The following is a 21,062-nucleotide window of genomic DNA, read 5'->3' on the forward strand; positions in this document are numbered from 1 at the left end:
AAGCTAATCTAGATTGCTGTTTTATTGACAATTTGTGGGTTTTCAAACTTAGATGTCGATCTGATTCCTGTTCTCTTTTTTTTTCAAGGCACAAATTCTTCTTCTATCAGCATAATGATAAAACAGAATAGTCATATGTTATATAGCATTAATCTTTGTGACATTTTGCATCGGTTGTTATCTCGTTTTAATATTTTCATTCAGTATATTTGTCACTGTTACACGTATTATCCTACCAAGATACCGGGTATGATGTCTTAGGGAAATCTTACAACATTTGTTTGTAAGACTTGGCATCAATGATAACTTTCTTTATACATTTAAGGAATAACTGTCTAGTAGGTGGCTTGTGTTATGGGTGTGGAGTAATTTCTGTAATCGGCGATGCTGGCAATAATTTATATGTAATATCTTAATCGTGATTTTTATTCCTACTGCCAAACGCTTGGAGAAGAAACAATCACTTAGAAATAACTATCTCCTCGTTTTTTGTTTGCAACCTTTAAATTTTAAATTGCTTATTTACAGGTCGTAAAGCCATTTTCGCCAGCAACGCGCAAAAGGAGTCGGTAATACGGATGTTTGAGACCGTTAAATAGCAAATGAGAAGATGGATATTCCCATTCCAATGCAAGTTTGTATTTCATAGCATTGTGACCCACAAGCGCTCCATATATTTCTTTATTCAACCGAGGAGGAATACAAAACCACAAAACCAAAAATGAATTATCTCAATAATTATATTGTTGAGTGTTTTATTTGGGGGGGAGGGGGGATGTTTAAAAACAAACACAAATTCCATATGCCATGCAGTCGTCTCGGGACATAAGAAAGTCCTCCAAGTCCTAAATTATTACAAGCCTGTGACGCTACTCATTTACATTATCCGCTAAAAAAAAAAAAAAAAACAGCATTCCACATCGAAAATACACATGCCCCATATATTCTGCAAATATTAATGTAATATGAATATTGAAACAATGTAATTCAGTTTTAGCACTTCTGATATACATATATGACACCGCTGTATTCCAAAAAGTAATTTGGAATGACTTTTCTTGATAGTCTTTTCCACTTGCCAGAAATTTCCAATTCTTTCATTAATGGTTCCAGTCTGTCTTTATAATCACTCACGATTTCGAGGTATCTTTCTTTCATTACGTTGACAATATAACCACCTGAAAAATTGAAAAGAAGTTGACTATTTTAATACCTACAGGTGGAATTCCACTGTGTATATGACATTTTCATGAGCAAGGCCTCTCTAACACTCAGTAAGGTCGAAATTAGACAGTAGAATTGTTCTTGTGTTCACATCGCAGCTTTTTGAACTCAAATAAGATGCAGGAATCTATTGAATTTATTAGAAAAATAATACCGATGTCTTCGTTGGTTCAAACATTTAACATTATGCTTATTGAACTTGTCTAATTGACTATAAGGAATTGACAAGCTTAGTTCAGTCGAAGTATTTTCATATGTCGGATATCCGGGGTTGTCATGGGTAACGTATTCGTTTTTCATCGTTGCAACCCGAGTTCAATCGAGATCAGCGGTGCTTGTAAGTGAGAGGAAAACGTAGTCCCCACTTGGACAGGTACTTTTTCATCCGGGTACTCCAATTCCTCTCACATCACTTACCCCTTAGCGCAAATATCCGAGCCGACGAGAAACATTACTTATATGCACGGGCACTGGAAGTTAATGTAATTATATAGTATGTGCATGTATAAAAAAGGAAGGGTAGGACACTCTTTTTGAGGCAAATTCGGGTTTGGGTTATTGTGGGCGTTTCTCAAACGGCCTGACGCAATGAATCGTTCACATATACCTTACTTTCAATATATGTACGGTTTCTTTCCGTTCCAATGCCGTTCATTCGAAGAAAAAGATGTTTTTACACCTCCAAGTGCCTAAGAATTGACTGTCTTACTTCCGGTTTAATCGCACTGAATCGAAAGGTAAGTTGTGATTGGTCAATGTGATAAACATTTATAAGTTTATGTCATATTCGTATTGGTTGTGAAATAATGATAAGAATATTTGAACTATAAAAACAAACATGGCTCATGTACTTAACCACTAGTCTCTAACACCATCATGAAGTAATAATCCTGAGAATTATTTTCTCTACATATGTATTTATGGATTAGATAACGTGTGTCAATTCAGACTTCAATTTTATTATTGACCTATCAGAACTTACCTTTCGATTCAGTGCGATTAAACCGGAAGTAAGACAGTCTAGCGAAATTCTTAGGCACTTGGAGGTGTAAAAACATCTTTTTCTTCGAATGAACGGCATTGGAACGGAAAGAAACCGTACATATATTGAAAGTAAGGTATATGTGAACGATTCATCGCGTCAGGCCGTTTGAGAAACGCCCACAATAACCCAAACCCGAATTTGCCTCAAAAAGAGTGTCCTACCCTTCCTTTTTTATACATGCACATACTATATAATTACATTAACTTCCAGTGCCCGTGCTTATATGATATACACTGTACATATAAATTGTTTGTTAATCGTCGTAAAATGAATATCGTTTTAATATTTTGATAATTTTTATTTGACTCTTAAACATGAATTTCAGAGACGAGATAATCTGACCAATCTTGGACAAACACATATCCAGCCAGAGACGAGTACACATGAATTTGAATCTCGATACTGACATGTAACAACTCACCAGGCTTTACAATACGGATCATTTCGTGTACGGCGTTGCATGGTATGTGTCCTTCCCCAAAACCACCAGCGGTGACAGCAACATCGTATGTGCCTAGAAAATGTAAATAAGTTGTATGAAGATGGAGTTAATGTCAATCTTCGATCTTATTGATCATTTTATTGCGTGTATGAATAAATGGATATACACGTTGCCGTATACGCTATATATACCTTCCTCGATATCCAACTTCTTTTCAGTCAAGAAATCACAGATGAGGTTGGCATACACCTTTTTTTTCCTGGCAGCTTCTAACATTCCTTCCGCAGGATCTAACCCATCAATTAAGCGGAACCCCTTTTTCCAAATCTATAATTTTTACATTTTTGGTAAAATTTCAAAATGATAAATGACAACGGAAGGAATTCCATTCAATATTCAAATATGTATACCAAAATTGCCCCACATTTAATCCACTACGGAAGCTGTAAAGGGTCAACAATTTTCAGTACGATTCTCCCGATCTTCTAAGGTTACGTAGTAGGTCAATAAGAATTTATCACACCTCTTGTTTCTCAACCCTCAATCGAGCTACAGTTTATTTTCATTTCAATTTGTTATAACTTGCGATCGCCGAGAAAGCAAAGTACGGAAGCCGATAGGTGCCAGGGTATAGAATTAATATTTATTTAACTGGCGGCCGCCACTAAATTTATGTGGCGGCCGCCACTTATTATCTGGCGGCCGCCATTTATTAACTGGCGGCCGCCACTTAATTTAAATATGGCGGCTGCCAATTGCAAAAACAATGTAATTCGTATCGCTGAGTGATTATTTTGAAAAGATTTAGAATAGTACGCAAACACGCAGCACCGTTTTTCAAAGTGTATAAGGACAGTCGGAGGAGAAATTGTCTTCTACAATTGTTGACAAGCAGAAAGGGAACCTAAAATGTCTCTTTTGTCCAAACTTCGCACTCCTAAATTGGAGGGAAGGGGCTCCGTTCATCCTTCAATTGATCAGTTAATCTAATATTACATTTTTACCATTCATTACTACCACCAAAAGAGTGGGGTGGGGGCCAATCCACCAATTAATCTTATTTCACATGTGAAAATAATTTAGTTTGCATGTGAAAATAACAGAAATTGAACGTTATCAAAAAATGGAGGGTCAGCCCAGGTGGTTCTACGTATTTAACAGTACAATCGAAAAACAATAATTTAATGCTCTTAATTGTGTATATATATATATATATATATATATATATATATCACATACATATTACTAAGCATTGGGGAGGGATTGCACCCCTTTCATTTTGAGAGAGAGATAGAGAAAGAGAGAGGAGTTGAATAACTGGTGACAGCCATATAGATGATTTAAATTGAGTGGCGGCCGCCATGTGAATTAAGTGGCGGCCGCCAGTTAAATTAACTGACGGCCGCCATATAATTAACTGGCGGCCGCCACATAAATTAACTAGCGGCCGCAACTTAATTTATATGGCGGCCGCCAGTTAAATAAATATTAATTATATACCCTGGCACCTATCGTCTTCCGTAGCAAAGAACAACATCACAGTAATACCCCACACCCTCGAAGAGACGATACGATTTACTGCCTCCAATGTAGAGTTACCAAGGGGCATATTTTAACCAATCCACATCGAATGTTCTGTCAAAGATGAGATAAAATGTTCACCATGAATTTCACCCACGCTAATGTTTAAAAAAAATCGAATTTCTTTGTTTTTGTCGAATTCAGTTTGGATATCTAAGACCTGATGTAAACTCTACAAAGAAAATGAAGGTGAAAACCATACAATCTAAACTAGACTGATTTTTTCAAGAATAAATTTGGTGTACCTGTAAATCATAGAATATAGACACATAAACTCTTTCTCAATGAGGATAAATGCACATACATGAAATGAATAAAATGATGGAAATTATCATACAAATGTAACGTGTGTGTATTTATATCACCATTTGTCCTAAAAAGCCAGTTCCCGCGGCAATATCCAACACCCTGACATTTTCTCGATTCTCTTTGATTAGTTCACATATAGTTTCTGCAGCAAGCTCTGGGCCCTTATATCGCACTGGTCCTAAATCCTACAAATGCACAACATGGGAACACAAATCTAATGTCGGCTGGCTTAGATAATAGGGGTCACATTGTGACATTACATTTTGATTTGTGATTCTTAATCGTTGTATATTGATTTGAACATACAAATGAATCGAATATAAGTTCTTGCAAGTTCATTTTCCTCTCAAATATACGTATATAATGCATATATAAAATAGAAGACAGTCATACAAACATTTTAAAATCCAACTATATTTTGAAAATTATATATGTCAAACTGCTCTTGAGAACTCCATGTATCCATCTATCCATCTATCTATCTATCTATCTATCTATTCTTTATTACATACATTTCTTTCCAGACTTAGGGAATGGTGAATTTTTGTCTCTGGACAGAAATTTAAATTCATTGCAGAATACAGTAAGAAATACCACTTCATATTTATCGGTATTCGCCCACTTTGTGTAGTACTCTGCCATTTCCTTCATCGATATACCCTCCCTGTGTGCCCCGTAGTTCTGAGCGTACGCATCTATAGCCTCCTTGTTGCGCTCCTGCTGGAATGGCATTGCCTTTTCTAGAGCCATTATCTATTCAAATAGGCAGCAATGTATATTCTATATAAGTTTTGTATATTTCATATCAGTGTTAAATATTTTATATCAGTATTAAATATTTTATATCAGTATTAAATATTCTATATCAATAGTGTATATTCTATATCAGTTTTACTTATGTCAAGGGATAAAAATCAATTTGATTAAACTTCAAAAAAGAAAAACAAATAGCTCTACCTTGACACGCTGAATCTCACGTAATTGACCAAACTATACAAATTCCTGCTTTGGTCAATTACTATATAAGGAGATAATCTACAGGAAATCCTGCAACGTCAGTGATGTCACGGAACCATAGCATGTTCAGTTGGAGAGGATACATGTAACACCCCTACAAAGTTATTGGTATTCAAATTTACATCATGTGGGGTGTTTCGACCCATTAAAAGGTTAAAGGTGAGGTCAACTTCAGCAGTGAAGGAAGTCGGAAACAAATCTGCCAGAACTACAGTCATTTTCTATCTAGTATACATATACATGTATCCTTAATGCACTACAGTTACGTAGAAAATTCAATAGAGTCCTGGCATTACCAGCTATGATTGTGGTATAATAAAAAGTTGAGGACGTAAAAGTCGATCATTTAAAAAAAAAACTGTGTTAGATATGTATTAGTAAAAAACATTTTAACTGATGTTTAGTCGTATTGTTGTGTCATGTGGGGGGTGGGGGGGGGGGGGGGTGGGGGTGGGGGGGTCTTTTCTTCTTTTTTTTTTTACAACGGTAATGATTCAATTGTTTATGATATATACAAATACAGATATTGAGGTAACTGCCCTCCTCCACTTTCATTTATAGTGGAAGATAGGATAAAGACAGAACTGTAAACATGTATCGAAGGAGAATACTGATATATACGTGTATGTCAACATCCCTCTCCCCTATAATTAAAAAATCGAAGGTAGGGGAAAATTGAGGTTTGGTAGTAAGTTTTCCCCACCCCCGAATTAAGAAATCAAGATTTTTTAACTTAGAAGAAACACCCCCCTACCCGATTTAGAATGGGCAAGTCACAAGTCAAGTGAAGAGTGGGCAAGTCACAGGGCAAAAGAACTTTTGTTCCTTGTCAAGGATTTTCCCTAACAATCGGTATGAAACAAGTCAGACAGTATTTGACCCAATGATAATGGCAAACTAGATTGTTGTAACGACCATAAAATGTGCTAAATGCTTACTATAAACGAGACCGTTGAAATCCCTGTACCATCAACTTGTTTGTCAGTAGCCTGCCTCGATTTAAAAACTGATCATACGCAGTACAAGCGTATCGAATCAGTTGAGAGATATAAACACCATTTGCATGTCTTTTTTTTTTTTTTACTGTACACCAAGCTTTAACATTCTGATCACAATCCCCATTTAAACACATTATAATGTTTTATCGAACATCTCATAGGGGGTCATTTTTCACTTATCAATGCAACTTTTAGATTCAATTGGATTAAAATTAATTATATATGAAGTAAATTACAGATGTCAAGTCACCCAAACAATGTTTCTTCAATGATCTCTTCAACAATATATTGTTTTTAGAAAAGGGAAAAAAAAACACTCGGGATAGTGTGTTTAAAGCCATACAAGCTGTAACTGACGGTAAATAAATTGAAAAATAAAAGAACAAATATTTAACATATTTGTGATCGAATATATATAACGCAATAGAATCAGAGTGAATCTGAAATAATAAACCCGTCAAAATCAGCAGAAAATGTCGATTCATGAATCATTATCATCCTGTCAGTAATTCCTGCTCGTTGCATTGACCTCGGAAGTTACCAGTTCGGAAAAAGTGAAAGGGGGAAGTGAGCACGTGCCATATTTGTAAACATGCCAATTTTATAGACAATTCACTATCACAATTTCATTTGAGTGGCACATTTGTGTAATTAATACACTTATAGTACTTCTTGTCATTCTTGAAACGATATAATATTTTAAACAAACGAAACGTGTAGTTACTCACATCAGTTTTCATCTCGGTCTCAGCAACCCGATTATGTTCGGCAATCATCGTTCCCATGTCTGTGTATACGACGCAATGATGGTTTATACGAAACCCTCATTGTAGGTATGCTTGAAAAAATATTCCCTTCTTTATTTTGCTGAACCTTTCTTCAGATCTTTGGGATTATATCAGTTATACCGATAGGAGCTAACTGATGCATAATTGGACAGTTGAAAAACAATAAATGAAACAGTAAAGCTTAAAGTTTCTTACAGACAAAATAAAGTATATATATTAAAACAATAGTTGATTACAGTGTCATGCAATATAATCCTAATTGTTCATTTATTTGATTTCGATTTTAATTTGTGTACAGCCATTCTCTAATATATACATATACATGACTAATCTGAATATAAAAAGATTCTTAACTTGATATATTACATTGTGTTTCTGTAATTATAAGTTTGTAATTGAAGTAAGTAAATCTAAATCAATTAAGGAGAAAAATGTAGGTATTTTATTTATAAAAGTGGAACAATTTTACGAAATGACTTAATGAAAATATTTACTGCGTGATGTACCAGGAAAGGAAAAAGTCATGATGTACATATACATTGTCCCTTCACAATACTATGTGTTACTGATTATTCATAGTATCATTTATGCTCTCCGTTTTTATAAGAATATGAAATACTATTCGAAGAAACTGGTTTTATCATGTCCCGCAGCTTTGTTATTTTTCTTGGCAAATTAATGATTATTTATAATACCATAAATGCATGCTTGCATTAATAAACATTAGTAATACCTGTATGTGGTTACAGAAACTCAGAGCTATAGACTGTCAATCTGTAAATGAGTATGAGACCACCACTCAGGAATTCTAAATGTTTTTTACATGTACTATGACTTTCTATTAAGACTGTAATTTTGTGCTTCACATACAGAATCCGTGGCCCCTGTATGATCTAATCAGAATCTTTTAATTAAAGCACCGTCCCCTGGTGTCTTATGCACATTTCTTACTAGATTTAATATACATGTTATATTGACAATTACAATCCTGCATAATGATTACAAGGAGAATCCTGTTACATGTAAATTCAATGTTAAAAGATTCTTAAGCACTGTACCCTGGTGTGCTTTGCAGATTTGTGATCAACTTTTAGAATTATTACATAAATATGATATGCTATGGCAATTTGTACTACATCTAGTCATGTTCTTATCTCCTTTTATTGTTGCTTTCCCTCCACTTACAATCCATGAGTGGTCAATAAGACCACTCATGTAAGAAAAAGTTGGATTTTTCATTACCAAATGATTATCATACGTGTCATGTACTTTCCATCCATTATGCTTTTCTTAGGTGTGCTGTATGCATCAATGAGTTTAATTGTGAAAATCTTCACATTTCACATTTCATGGGTAGTATGTACCCCCACTCCAATAAATCATAGATATGTATGTATATATGAATATGCCTATATATATAGTACATGTAAGATTTCTATATGAATGCAGAATTCGTCCTCCTTAATAAAATGATGTTGAAGTTAACTGTACTATAAAAGATGATAAATGAAAATATCAAGGCTTTTACCAAAGTTAGTTATATATAAAAGTTATACTATCTTTATTCGTAGAGCTAAACCGCAAAATACATGTACTATACCATGTAAGATTTTATAATGTAAACAGTTTCCCCAATCTAATTAACGATAACGAAAATACCGGATACAATGGTTAAATATCCGTTTACGTTGTTTGAGAGAATGGGATAACATTGTATAAGACAACCTTCTCGGATGTACTCAAGGAGAGTTGTTAACACGCCTGCCCACGGTGGCTATCTTATTTTGCCTACCTAAAGGCAGATCACCCAAATCCTGTGCTTCTGCCATTCTCTACCCATAGGTGTCACAGCTCGCCAACATCTTTGTCAATTCGAAGTTACAAGATTCTTGTACATGTATATAACGCTTTGTAAACTATTATACAAACATTTCACTTAGCTTAATCAATTCATGGTGCACATTGCAACATTGTTTTACCGCTTGTAAACATAATTTTGATTTAAATTAAGTAAAGGATATTATCCAAATAGTTGGTGTTATCTAAGCTACAATGTATATCATTCGAATTCTTAAGTTCCGTTCCGTTCCGTTTTTCTTCCCGCGTTTTAGCAACTCTCCTTCTAGGCACTTGATTCCACCTCTGGTATGTCCAAGAATCCGTGGGCAATAAGATTTTGGAACGCAGTTCGCAGTTTACTATTCGCAATTCAAAAGTGAACTGCATTCTAGAACGCAGTTCGCAATTCAAATTTCTATATGCATAAAAAGAACACCAGACTGGAATAATAAGGAGGGAGTGCCAGTTACCAACCCCAAACACTGTGAAGAAATGGTGATGGTAATCTCTCGATCTAGTTACGGAGATCCGCCCTTCCAATTTTATGCATTACACATATTGAATAAACATCGGGCTTGGAATAATCGAAGACCCCTATCCTCAGGAACTGAAATTTTGGGGGTAAGGTATTAATGGTCCATTCCCACCGCTGTGAAGAAATGAATGGTGATGGTACTCTTTCTAGTTACGGGGATCCGCCCCTGTAATTTTTAACCAATACGCATTACACTTAGTGAATAAACATTGGGATTGGAATCATCGAAGTCCCCTACCCTAGGGGCTCAAATTATGGGGGTAAGATATAAGTGGTCCTCTACAACAACTGTGGAGATATGATGGTACTCGCTCTAGTTACGTAGATCCGCCCCTCCAATTTTTATGCATAAAGCATTACACTTTGTGAATTAACATCGGGTTCGGAATCATCGAAGACCCCTACCCCGGGGACTGACATTTTGGGGATAAGGTATTAGTGGTCCATTCCCACCGCTGTGAAGAAATCGTTATGGTACTCTCTCTAGTTACGGAGGTCTGCGTCTCCAACCTTTTTCAATAATGCATTACACTTAGTGAATAAACATTGGAGTCGTAATCATCGAAAACCCCTATCCTCAGGAATGAAAGTTTGGGGGGCAGGGTATTTAGTGGTGATGGTACTCTCTCAAGTTACGGAGATCCGCCCCTCCAATTTTTATTCATAATGCATTTCACTTACTGAATAAACATCGGGGGAAATTTTGGGGGGTAGGGTATTAGTGGTCTATTGCTACCGTTGTGAAGAGATGGTAATGGTACTCTCTTTAGTTTCAGAGATTCGACCCTCCAATATATATGCATAACGCATTACACTTTGTGAATAAACATCGGGCTTGGAATCAACGAAGGCCCCTACTCCTGGGACTGAAATTTGTGGTTTGAGGTATTAGTGATTCACTTTCACCACTGTGAAGAAATTGGGGTTACTGGAATCTGTGCAATATCCCCCCAAAAGTGCTATACCCAGAAAAAAGTACACTATACCCAATACTGCGATAATATACACAGGATATCCTCTTAGATGGGTTGAGAAATGGTTATCTGGAAAAAATGGTACACTGAATTGGTACCGTTACCGTTATACAGCCAATTCATAGAAAAATCCAATACATCCGGCGCCATTTGCCGGCGCCATTGCTTGTGACGTATTATAAGGTATACCACGCCCGATCAAATTAAAGACGATGATGTAGTTTAAATGATGGTGGGTTTTTCTAAGTTTATAAATTCAAATATATGTATATTTTTTAATATAAGTTGATGCCCCATCACCTGTCATTTTGTCACCAAAATGAATTCAATGCATTTTTAAATTTTTTTTTAATTAAATATCATGAATTTAACACCAGTATTTAATTATTTCAAACACTTTTTAATCTCAAAAGCAGGCATGAGTATGTAATTTAAGTGATTAAATAATTTTCTTGCAAGACAAATACACACAAATACACACACATACACACTAATATAAATAAGGAAGTTAGCCATAAGGAAAACATGAATTTGAAATTTATTTAAACATTCATAGTTTCCATATGTTCCCATCTCTAGCCACGTGGAGGCCTCCTTTCTGTAGAGCCATAATTTCTTTCTTTTTTTAATGAAAAATTTAAAGCCAAAGGACCAAAATCATGAAGAACACAACATACAAAAATTTAAAACACATAAAACATCTGTAAATTTACATTTATAATTTATTTTTTGCTTATGTTAAATAAAAAATATTGAAACCAAAGGAAACCAAACTATCAAAAATATAAGAGACAAAAATTTAAAACATCTTTAGTTTTACATTTACAAACAAGAATTTCATTGGATGTCATTTTCTGCTCATGTTAGATAAAAATATCAAAACCAAAGGACCAAAACTATAAATACGAGAGACAAAAATTAAAAATACACGAAACATCTTTAGTTTGTTTTTTAAATGAAGCAATGAAATATTTTAGGACCTTGACCATAAAAAGAACAGATCAATAGATGAAAAGAGATAGGAATATAAACACTTAATACCATAAAAAATATTTCAATATTACATAATTATAATTTTTTTTTTAAATAAAACAATCCGTTTCATATAAAAATCATTAAGATTATATATTTCATTACGATATCCTTGTTTGGGAAAAAGAGGATGCCAACAAAAACCATTACAACAAAACAAAAAAATAAATATTTAGAGAATTTTAAAAGACCATATGAGATTCATAATTGAAAAAAAAAACATTTGTAACATTATATTAGCATAAAAAAAGTTATGCAGCTAAAGGCCAGAACATATGAACATTAAAATTAACAAAATGCAAATGGAATGGGTGAGTAATAAGCCTGAAAGTAACCCTACTCAAAGTTCTAACCTACACAAGATCAAGCTGTATTCACTGGACACACCCGTCTGGCGGGGGAGGAATAAGCCTGAAAGTAACCCTACTCTAAAAGTTCTAACCTACATAATATCAAGCTGTATTCACTGGACACACCCGTCTGGCGGGGGGAGGAATAAGCTTGAAAGTAACCCTACTCTAAAAGTTCTAACCCACATAATATCAAGCTGTATTCACTGGACACACCCGTCTGGCGGGGGAGGAATAAGCCTGAAAGTAACGCTACTCTAAGTTCTAACAATTTACTAAGTGAGGAATATAAAAGCCTGAAAGGGTCAGAAAATGTAACTGATCTATTGTGATTTAGGTTTTTTGAAGTTTGTAGTCCTGTCCACTATTTTACGTTTCGTTTGTCCTATCTTTTTTCCTAATGTTCTTGGTCGAAGTATGGTCATTGTTCCGTCTGTGGAAGTTATTGTACGTTTGTCTTGAGATATATGCTGTTGAAATCTCTTGTACAGTCTATTTCGTTCATCGTTTGTCTTGGTTACCCATACGGATTTTGAAACACCAAAATGTTTGTAAGTTTCCCCCAGTGTAAATAGTCCTACCCCTACCAGTGATTTCTTAAGGTCTTTGAATTGAGACTCTATCAGAGTTGTGAGAATATTTATAAGATCCAATAGTGGTTTTGATTTCCAATCAATGGCTTGTTTCAAGACATGGTTTAAGGATTCAGAATTATTATTTGTCCATGGCTCATCAATTAAATTCTGTCTGATTGGATTATTTACTTTTTCTTTGAGATTTGTTCGAAGTTTTCTGTAATATTTTAAGAATTTGCCTGACACCTCCTTAGAGAGGTCTTCGACTTGTTCAGATTTATAATCAAAACAAATGCTGTCATCAGCATTGATTAACCCGTCATCACTGAAAATGAGATCTAATATTTTTTGTCTATCTGTCTTGTCAACACTATCGTCAATTAGTTTTTGCTTTGTATTTTGATACAAATGCCGTTTACAAAGAATGTGGTTTGACTCAGGAAAACAGTTAGTTATTGCCTTAACGAGAGCTTTCTCCTAATCTGAACCAAATATTAATTTCGACTTGTCCGTGTCCGAAAGTTTAATCCTTAAATGGTGAAAAAAATTACTATAAGACCCAAAGTCACTGTTGTCATGAATGAACAAAGGTCCAAGAAATATTGGCGGTGCTTTAGTTCTATCCCTTATCACCATGACTTGCTTATAACATGTTGCAGTAACATGCATGTCACATAGATTAAATGTTTTGTCCACACCTAAAATTGTCTGTCCACTACAGCATAAAGTTTTAATGTCAGCAATTTGATCATCAGTGTAAAGAATTAAACATGGTGCTTTCCCCTGATCTCTTATAATAGATTTTACTAAAGAATGGCCTGATGCCACTAAACTGTCAATTTCCTTGATGTGGTCTGCAATATTGCGTCTGTGTATGACATGTCCTGATTCATTTATTCTTCTTCTTTTTTCATCATTTTTTTTCTTGTCATAAACCTGATTAATACGGCTGGCCCACTAAGTATTTCATATTTGGAATTTAATTCATTAATTACTTGATTTGGTTTTTTTTGTTTCAAAAGATCTGAAATTTCTTGCATTACAGCAGGTGGTGGTTTTAATTGGATTATTCATTTTTTTTTTAATTATAATGTAGTAAATTGTTAGAACTTAGAGTAGGGTTACTTTCAGGCTTATCCCCCCCCCCCCCCCCCCCCCCCCCCCCCCCCGCCAGACGGGTGTGTCCAGTGAATACAGCTTGATATTATGTAGGTTAGGAAGAAATTCAATTGTTTCATTAAATGTTTGTAATTCTATGATAATGTTATTGTACAAATATAGTATTTACATTTTTTTATCTAGTGCATTTTTATGGCTTTGGTCCTTTGACTTTAATACTTTCTTTTTTACAAACAGAAAAATTGTATTATGTTAATGAAATACCATAGATTTTTTTGTGTAATTTACATTGTTCTCCACTACATTCTTTATGGTTTTGGTTATTACGCTTCACTAATTTTATTTCACACAGTAGAAAAACAAATTATCAACAACTGAAATTGGTTAATGTTAGTATCACAAAATTTATTTATTTTTGATATAATTTTTTTGTATGTTCTACTCTTCATGGTTTTGGTCCTTTGGCTATAAATTTTTCATTTCAAAAACAGAAATTATGGCTCTACAGAAAGGAGGCCTCCACGTGGCTAGAGCTGGAAACATATGGAAACTATGAATGATTCAAAAATTCATATTTTTCTTATGGCTAACGTACCGATTTGTATAAATATGATGGTGGTTACAAAGTGGTAAATTGTTTGCTTATTAAAAAACCATTTTATTATAGAGCAATGTATTGAAATCACTGACTTATTTATGTATCATTATTTCTTTTTTTTCCCCTCATTAATATACATTTGACTATATTCCATATAGCACAAAGAAATTTATATTTCTCATCAAATCATACATATTTCATGTATACAAATAGCAAAATACCAAATGCCTGAGGTGTCATTGGAGGTTTATATAGGGTTTCAATAAACAGGGTCTTCTGTCAGTAGTTGTGTATTTACTTTCAATAATTAATGGCCTTTATTGGGATTAAAAATATGATAAATGAAATCAATCACTTCTCAGCATTAAATTTAACTATATAATTCATTGAAAACAACTGTGATATCACAAAGCTGGCTTGTTTCTTGTTGTCTGGTGTCTGAACAACAGCTTTAGTGAGCATTTTTGTGACTTTTAGTCCAGTGAGGTTTAGTCCCGTGACTCTTTATCCTATCTAATCAAAAGTTATCATTGTGACTTTTTGTCCTGTGACTTTTTGTCCTACGGATTTTGTGACTTTCTGTCCGTAATCTAAATAACATTATACAGATTTTTAGCGGAATTTTATACTTTCAAATTGATGCATATATTTTTTCTTTGAGCAGTCACTTACAATTCCCATCTTACAGTTCAACCATCTCATGTTTAAAGGAAAAAAGGTTTTAATGACTGATCCATACACAAATAAAGGGATCAGCATTATGGCCTTCATGAGATGGCATGAAATTCTCATCGTTGGATAAAGCAGAATACATAGTGTTTAGCTAAAACTCATAATTCTTTTTATGCTGATATATATATATATATATATATATATATATTATATATATATATATATAGATAGATAGATAGATAGATAGATAGATAGATAGATAGATAAATTCTCAGTTAATGTACACAAATCTTTATTCTGAAAAAAAAAAACAATTAAAGAATTCCAAAACTGTCCTTCTATACTTATTCATATTGCTAAATGTTTGCAGAAAAGACAAGACAAATATAATTATATGCATGTAATTATAATGCGTTTCATTTTTTACACAATGTCAAACATAAGCACCCTCAATACCAAGTAAATTAACACAATGTACGCTTCGCTGAGATCATGAATTCATTTTTGAAAGGTGATATTGCATTAGTGTCTCTATCAATACGTATAATGTCTGATACGAAATTATGCTGCCAGAATATTGAAAACATCAATGGAAACCGTGTTAAGATATTGTTGTGAAACATTATAAACTCAGACATAAAGGAAATCATACACATTGTAGAAACCTTAAGTGTCTGCACTCATGGGGTTCCAAAACAGATAACGTACACATAACGTACATTTCACGTTTGCAAAACTCATTTTCCATACTTAATTTTGGTATATATGTGTGTGTGTGTATGTGTCGAATTTCCGCTCTGTTGAGTGACATTTTCTGCAAATATGAATAGAGATGAAATTGTCTATATGGGGCTATCATAATCATCAAGAAAGTATAACAATTAGGAATATATAATAGTGTTTTGAGTTAACTCTTCCAATTTTTCAAAATTGTGATTGTCATCCAAATGTATTTCATAGCGCTAAATATCATGTATGATCAAGCCCTGGGCTAACCTCAATTCATATGAATAGATAATTCATATTTATATCATACTACATGTATCACAAATACGCGGACTAATAAGCATTACTTTGGGAGTGTAAAGCGTATTTACATTCGTTAATGAGTAATTATACGCATGATTTTCAACTTAAATGCGTATTTGGTAAAATTTAATGAGTATTTACGCTGATACGCACCTTATCTGAGCTCTGCGATTTACCAACTTGAAAAACACACAATAGAACTTATCATTTTTTAACTCATTCATGCTATCGAACTTCATAAAAAAATCTGTTGTTATGCGTACCTTTTATATATCACTGATAATGAAATATAAAATACCTGCTCTGGCTTGTAACGTACGTTTCATTTCTGTACATAACGGTATTCCTTACTACAGTAGTTGGCCATAAGTAAGTTCACAAAGAGAATTTTCTCTATATATTTAATGCAAATCTATCTTTTTTTTAAAATCTTCTCTTACACCCCCCCCCCCCCCAAATTACACATACTTATATAAATAGTATATACTCTCAAATTAAGATTCGTGTTAAAATCGTCATATCTTTACAATATATTATCATTTATTTATTCTTAAATTATTATATGCTACTGTGAATTCTTCTGAGATCAGTGCTTTTTATTTCATCAAAATTGATGAAGAAATGCGGTCAGAAAAATTGTTTAAAAGTATATGGTTTTGTATTAAATATATAGTGGACATTTTCTTTGGGAACTTACTTATGACCTAGTACTGTATATTATGTTTACATATCAATGGATAAATATATGTTAATTTCCAGTTATGGCAATCATTTCTTTTAAAAATTCTCATTGAATTTCTAAATGGAATAGGTATGTACTAATAAAACAATTAAAAAAGAGAAAACAAATACTACGTTAAAGGAGCCTGCATGTGCATATTTTTTTTTATACTTGCATACTGTACTTACTAAACTATAATTATACTGATTTGATTGCAGTTTTATATGTATTCAAGCAACAATATCATTTTCAGCTGTTTCTGAAACAGTTGGGTTAACTTATCTAATATATCAGGTTCTTAATTTAAATCCTGTCTACAATTAGTATTTCATGTATAAATGTAATTATAGATGTGTGCAGTGCAGAAGTGTTAACTTTGCCAGTATCAGTACCTCCGAATGATTGTTATTTATTTTCATTGTTATAATTAATTGCTTGTTTAACCTGTGGTGCATCCCCCCCCCCTCCCCCCCCCCCCCCCCGGTAAATAAGCAATATACATAGCTTATAGTGTAAACAATTTGTAAGGAAGAAATTTTGTCTTGCAAAAAAATTATTTAATCACTTAAATTACATACTCATGCCTGCTTTTGAGATTAAAAAGTGTTAAGTGTTTGAAATAATTAAATACTGGTGTTAAATTCATGATATTTAATATAAAAAAAATAATTAAAAATGCATTGAATTCATTTTGGTGACAAAATGACAGGTGATGGGGCATCAACTTATATTAAAAAATAAAAAAAATATACATATATTTGAATTTATAAACTTAGAAAAACCCACCATCATTTAAACTACATCATCGTCTTTAATTTGATCGGGCGTGGTATACCTTATAATACGTCACAAGCAATGGCGCCGGCAAATGGCGCCGGATGTATTGGATTTTTCTATGAATTGGCTGTATAACGGTAACGGTACCAATTCAGTGTACCATTTTTTCCAGATAACCATTTCTCAACCCATCTAAGAGGATATCCTGTGTATATTATCGCAGTATTGGGTATAGTGTACTTTTTTCTGGGTATAGCACTTTTTGGGGGGTATTGCACAGATTCCAGGCACCGAAGAAATTGTGATGGTAATCTCTCTAGTTACGGAGATCCGCCCTCCATCATGGAAGACCCCTACCCCGGGGACTGAAATTTGGGGGGTAAGATATTAGTGGTTCATTCCCACCACTGTGAAAATATAGCGTTGTATTTTCTCTAGTTACAGAGATCCGCCCCTTCAAAATTTTGTAATGAATCAACCCATCCATTTTGGAATCATCGAAGATCCCTACCTTAGGGAATCAACTCATCACATTGGTGGGTGTAAACCCCAAATACTATATCCTTCTCGGAGGTAGGAGTCTTCGATGATTCCGAACCTGATGTTTAATCAGTAAGTGTAATTCATTAAGTATCAAAAAGTGGAATGAACGGATCTCTGTAACTTGAGAGAGTACACTCACTAGCTCTTGACAGTATTGGGAGTAGACCATCAATACCCTTTCCCAAAAATCCCAGTCTCCGGGGTGGGGGTCTTCCATGATTCCGAGCCCCATGTTTATTCACTTAGTGTAATGCGTTATGCATAAAAAAATAGAGGGGTGGATCCCCGTAACTAGATAGAGTACCATCACCATTTCTTCACAGTGATGGGAGTGGACCACTAATGTCCAACCCCAAAACATTTCAGACCCCGGTGTAGGGGTTTTCGATGATTCCGAGCCCGATTTTTATTCACTAAGTGTAATGCGTTATGCATACGAAATAGAGGGTCGAATCTCCGTAACTAAATAGAGTACCATCACGATTTCTTCAGTGTTTAGAGAGGACCACTAACACCTTACCCCTAAAATTTCAGTCTTTGGAGTAGCAATTTTCGATTACTCCAAGCCCGATGTTTATTCACAAAGTGTCTCACCTCTGTCGGCGCGGGTTCCAATCCCGCTCGCGCCGGTAAGTGAGAAAGTTTCCTAGTTTACTTTCGGAAGGTCGGTGGTCTCTTCCCAGGTACATTGTATTTGGGTTCTCTCTTCCACCAATAAAAACTGGGAGCCACCATATAACTGAAAAATTGTTGAGTGTGGCAGAACACATCGAAACAAACAAATATTCACAAAGTGTAATGGGTTATGCATAAAAATTGAAGGGGCGGATCTCCGTAATTAGAAAGAGTACCATCACCATTTCTTCACAGTGGTGTGAATGGATCACTAATAAATGTACTTTTCCCCTAAAATGTCAGTCCCCGGGGTAGGGGTCTTCAATTAATCCGAGTCCGAGGTTTATTCATTAAGTGAAATGCGTTGTTTAAAAATTAGAGGGGCGGATCTCCGTAACTAAAGAAAATGCCATCGTCATTTTCTCACAGTGGTGGGATTGGACCACTAATACTGTAGTCCCAAAATTTCAGTCCCCGGGGTAGGGTTCTTTGATGATTCCAAACCCGATGTTTATTCACTAAGTGTAATGCGTTATGCATAAAAATTGGAGAGGCGGATCTCTGTAACTAGAGAGGATACCATCACTATCTCTTCACAGTTGTTGGAGAAGACCACTAATATCTTACCCCCAAAATTTCAGTCCCTGCGGTAGGATTTTTCGATGATTCGGAGATCGATTTTTCATCTCTAAGTGTGATTCATTATGTATAAAACGTTCAAGGGCGGATCTCCGTAACTAGAGAGAGTACCATCACCTTCTCTTTACAGTGTTGGAAATAGACCACTAATATCATACCCCCCCCCCCCCAAAAAAAATTTCAGTCCCCTGGGTAGGAGTCTTCGATGGTTCCGATCCCAATATTTATTCACTAAGTGTAGTTATGCGTAAAGATTGGAGCTCCGGATTTGCGTAACTAGATAGAGTACCATTACCATTTCTTCACAGTGGTGGAAGTGTACAACTAATACCCTACCCGCACAATTTCAGTTCCCGGAGTAGGGGGTCTTCGATGATTCCGAACCCGATGTTTATTGATTAAGTGTAATGCGCTATAAAAAACGTTGGACGCGTGGATTTCCGTAACTAAAGAGAGTATCAACACCATTTCTTCAGTCGCCGGGGTCGGGGTCTTCAAAATGCATTATTAAAAACGTTGGCGGTGCGCTCTCCGTAACTAGAGAGAGTATCATCACCATTTCTTCACAGTGGTGGGAGTTTATCACTAATACCTTACCCCCGAAATTTCAGTTCCCGGAGTATGATTCCTAATCCGATGTTTATTCACTAAGTTTAGAAAAAAAGTTGGAGGAGCGGATGTCCGTAACTAGACAGAGTACTATCATCATCTCGCCACAGTGGTGGAAGTGGACAACTAATGCCTTACCCCCGAAATTTCAGTCCACGGGGTACAGGCCTTCGATGATTCTGAACCCGATGTTTATTCACAAAGTGTAGTGCGTTATGCATAAGAAATGGAGGAGCGGATCGTCGTAACTAGAAAGAGTACCATCACCATTTCTTCACAATGTTGGGGATGGACCACTAATACCTTACCCCCAAAATTTCAGTCCCCGGAGTACGAGTCTTCGATGATTTCGAGCCCGATGTTTATTCACTTAGTGTTATGTTTTATGCATAAAAATTGAAGGGACCGATCTACGTAAGCTGACCAGTACCATCACCAACTCTTCACCGTGGTTGGAGAAGACCACTAATATTTTACCCCTAAAATTTCAGTCCCAGGAATATATGGTTCTTTGATGATTCCGAGTCCGATGTTTATTGACTAAGTGTAATGCGTTATTCAAAAAAGTTGAATGAACGGATCTCTGTAACTAGAAAGAGTACCATCACCATTTCTTCACAGTGTTTGGGGTTGGTAACTGGCACTCCATCCTTATAATTCCAGTCTTGTGTTCTTTTTATGCATATAGAAATTTGAATTGCAAATTGTGTTCTAGATTTTGGAACTCTTGAATTGCGAAGAGCGAACTGCGTTCCAAAATCTAATTGCCACACACCAGAGGTGGGATCATGTGTTTAGACCAGTCACTTCCAATGTGAGCCATATATCTTGATTGGATAGACGGAGTAATCTGTAGTCAAAATCAGTATGTTAAGAACGGTCAAACAATTGTGTTATCATAACGACCATAAAGACCATAGAATATTTTACTTTAAACGCAACTGTTGAATCCCTTGTAACATCAACTTCCTCGGATAAAAAATGCCATACGCAATACATGCTTTTGTGTATCGAATCAGCGGAGACACATA

At 35.0% G+C, this 21,062-nt stretch overlaps 1 protein-coding gene across 1 annotated transcript; it reads right to left on the reverse strand.

Moving 5' to 3' along the window:
* Positions 1–722: 722 nt before the first annotated feature.
* LOC125659138 (methyltransferase-like protein 27) lies at positions 723–5,351 on the reverse strand. The gene is made up of 5 exons (XM_048890695.2): positions 5,196–5,351; positions 4,658–4,786; positions 2,903–3,038; positions 2,691–2,783; positions 723–1,178 (listed from the first exon to the last, which is right to left on the reverse strand). Exons 1-5 carry the CDS (start codon positions 5,349–5,351, stop codon positions 994–996), a joined length of 699 nt encoding a protein of 232 aa, XP_048746652.2. The 3' UTR covers positions 723–993.
* Positions 5,352–21,062: the final 15,711 nt, after the last annotated feature.

Source organism: Ostrea edulis, chromosome 9 (assembly GCF_947568905.1).
Source record: "Ostrea edulis chromosome 9, xbOstEdul1.1, whole genome shotgun sequence".
In the NCBI taxonomy this organism is placed as follows: Eukaryota; Metazoa; Mollusca; class Bivalvia; order Ostreida; family Ostreidae; genus Ostrea; species Ostrea edulis.

Bases quoted from the DNA above. Each gene is read 5' to 3' on its own strand.
- LOC125659138 (XM_048890695.2), bottom strand. From the start codon at position 5,351: ATGGCTCTAGAAAAGGCAATGCCATTCCAGCAGGAGCGCAACAAGGAG. The intron at 4,787-5,195 runs GTATTTCTTACT...GTGCATTTGTAG, and splicing joins ATACCGATAAATATGAAGTG to GATTTAGGACCAGTGCGATA. The intron at 1,179-2,690 runs GTGAGTTGTTAC...TCAATTTTTCAG, and splicing joins GATCCGTATTGTAAAGCCTG to GTGGTTATATTGTCAACGTA.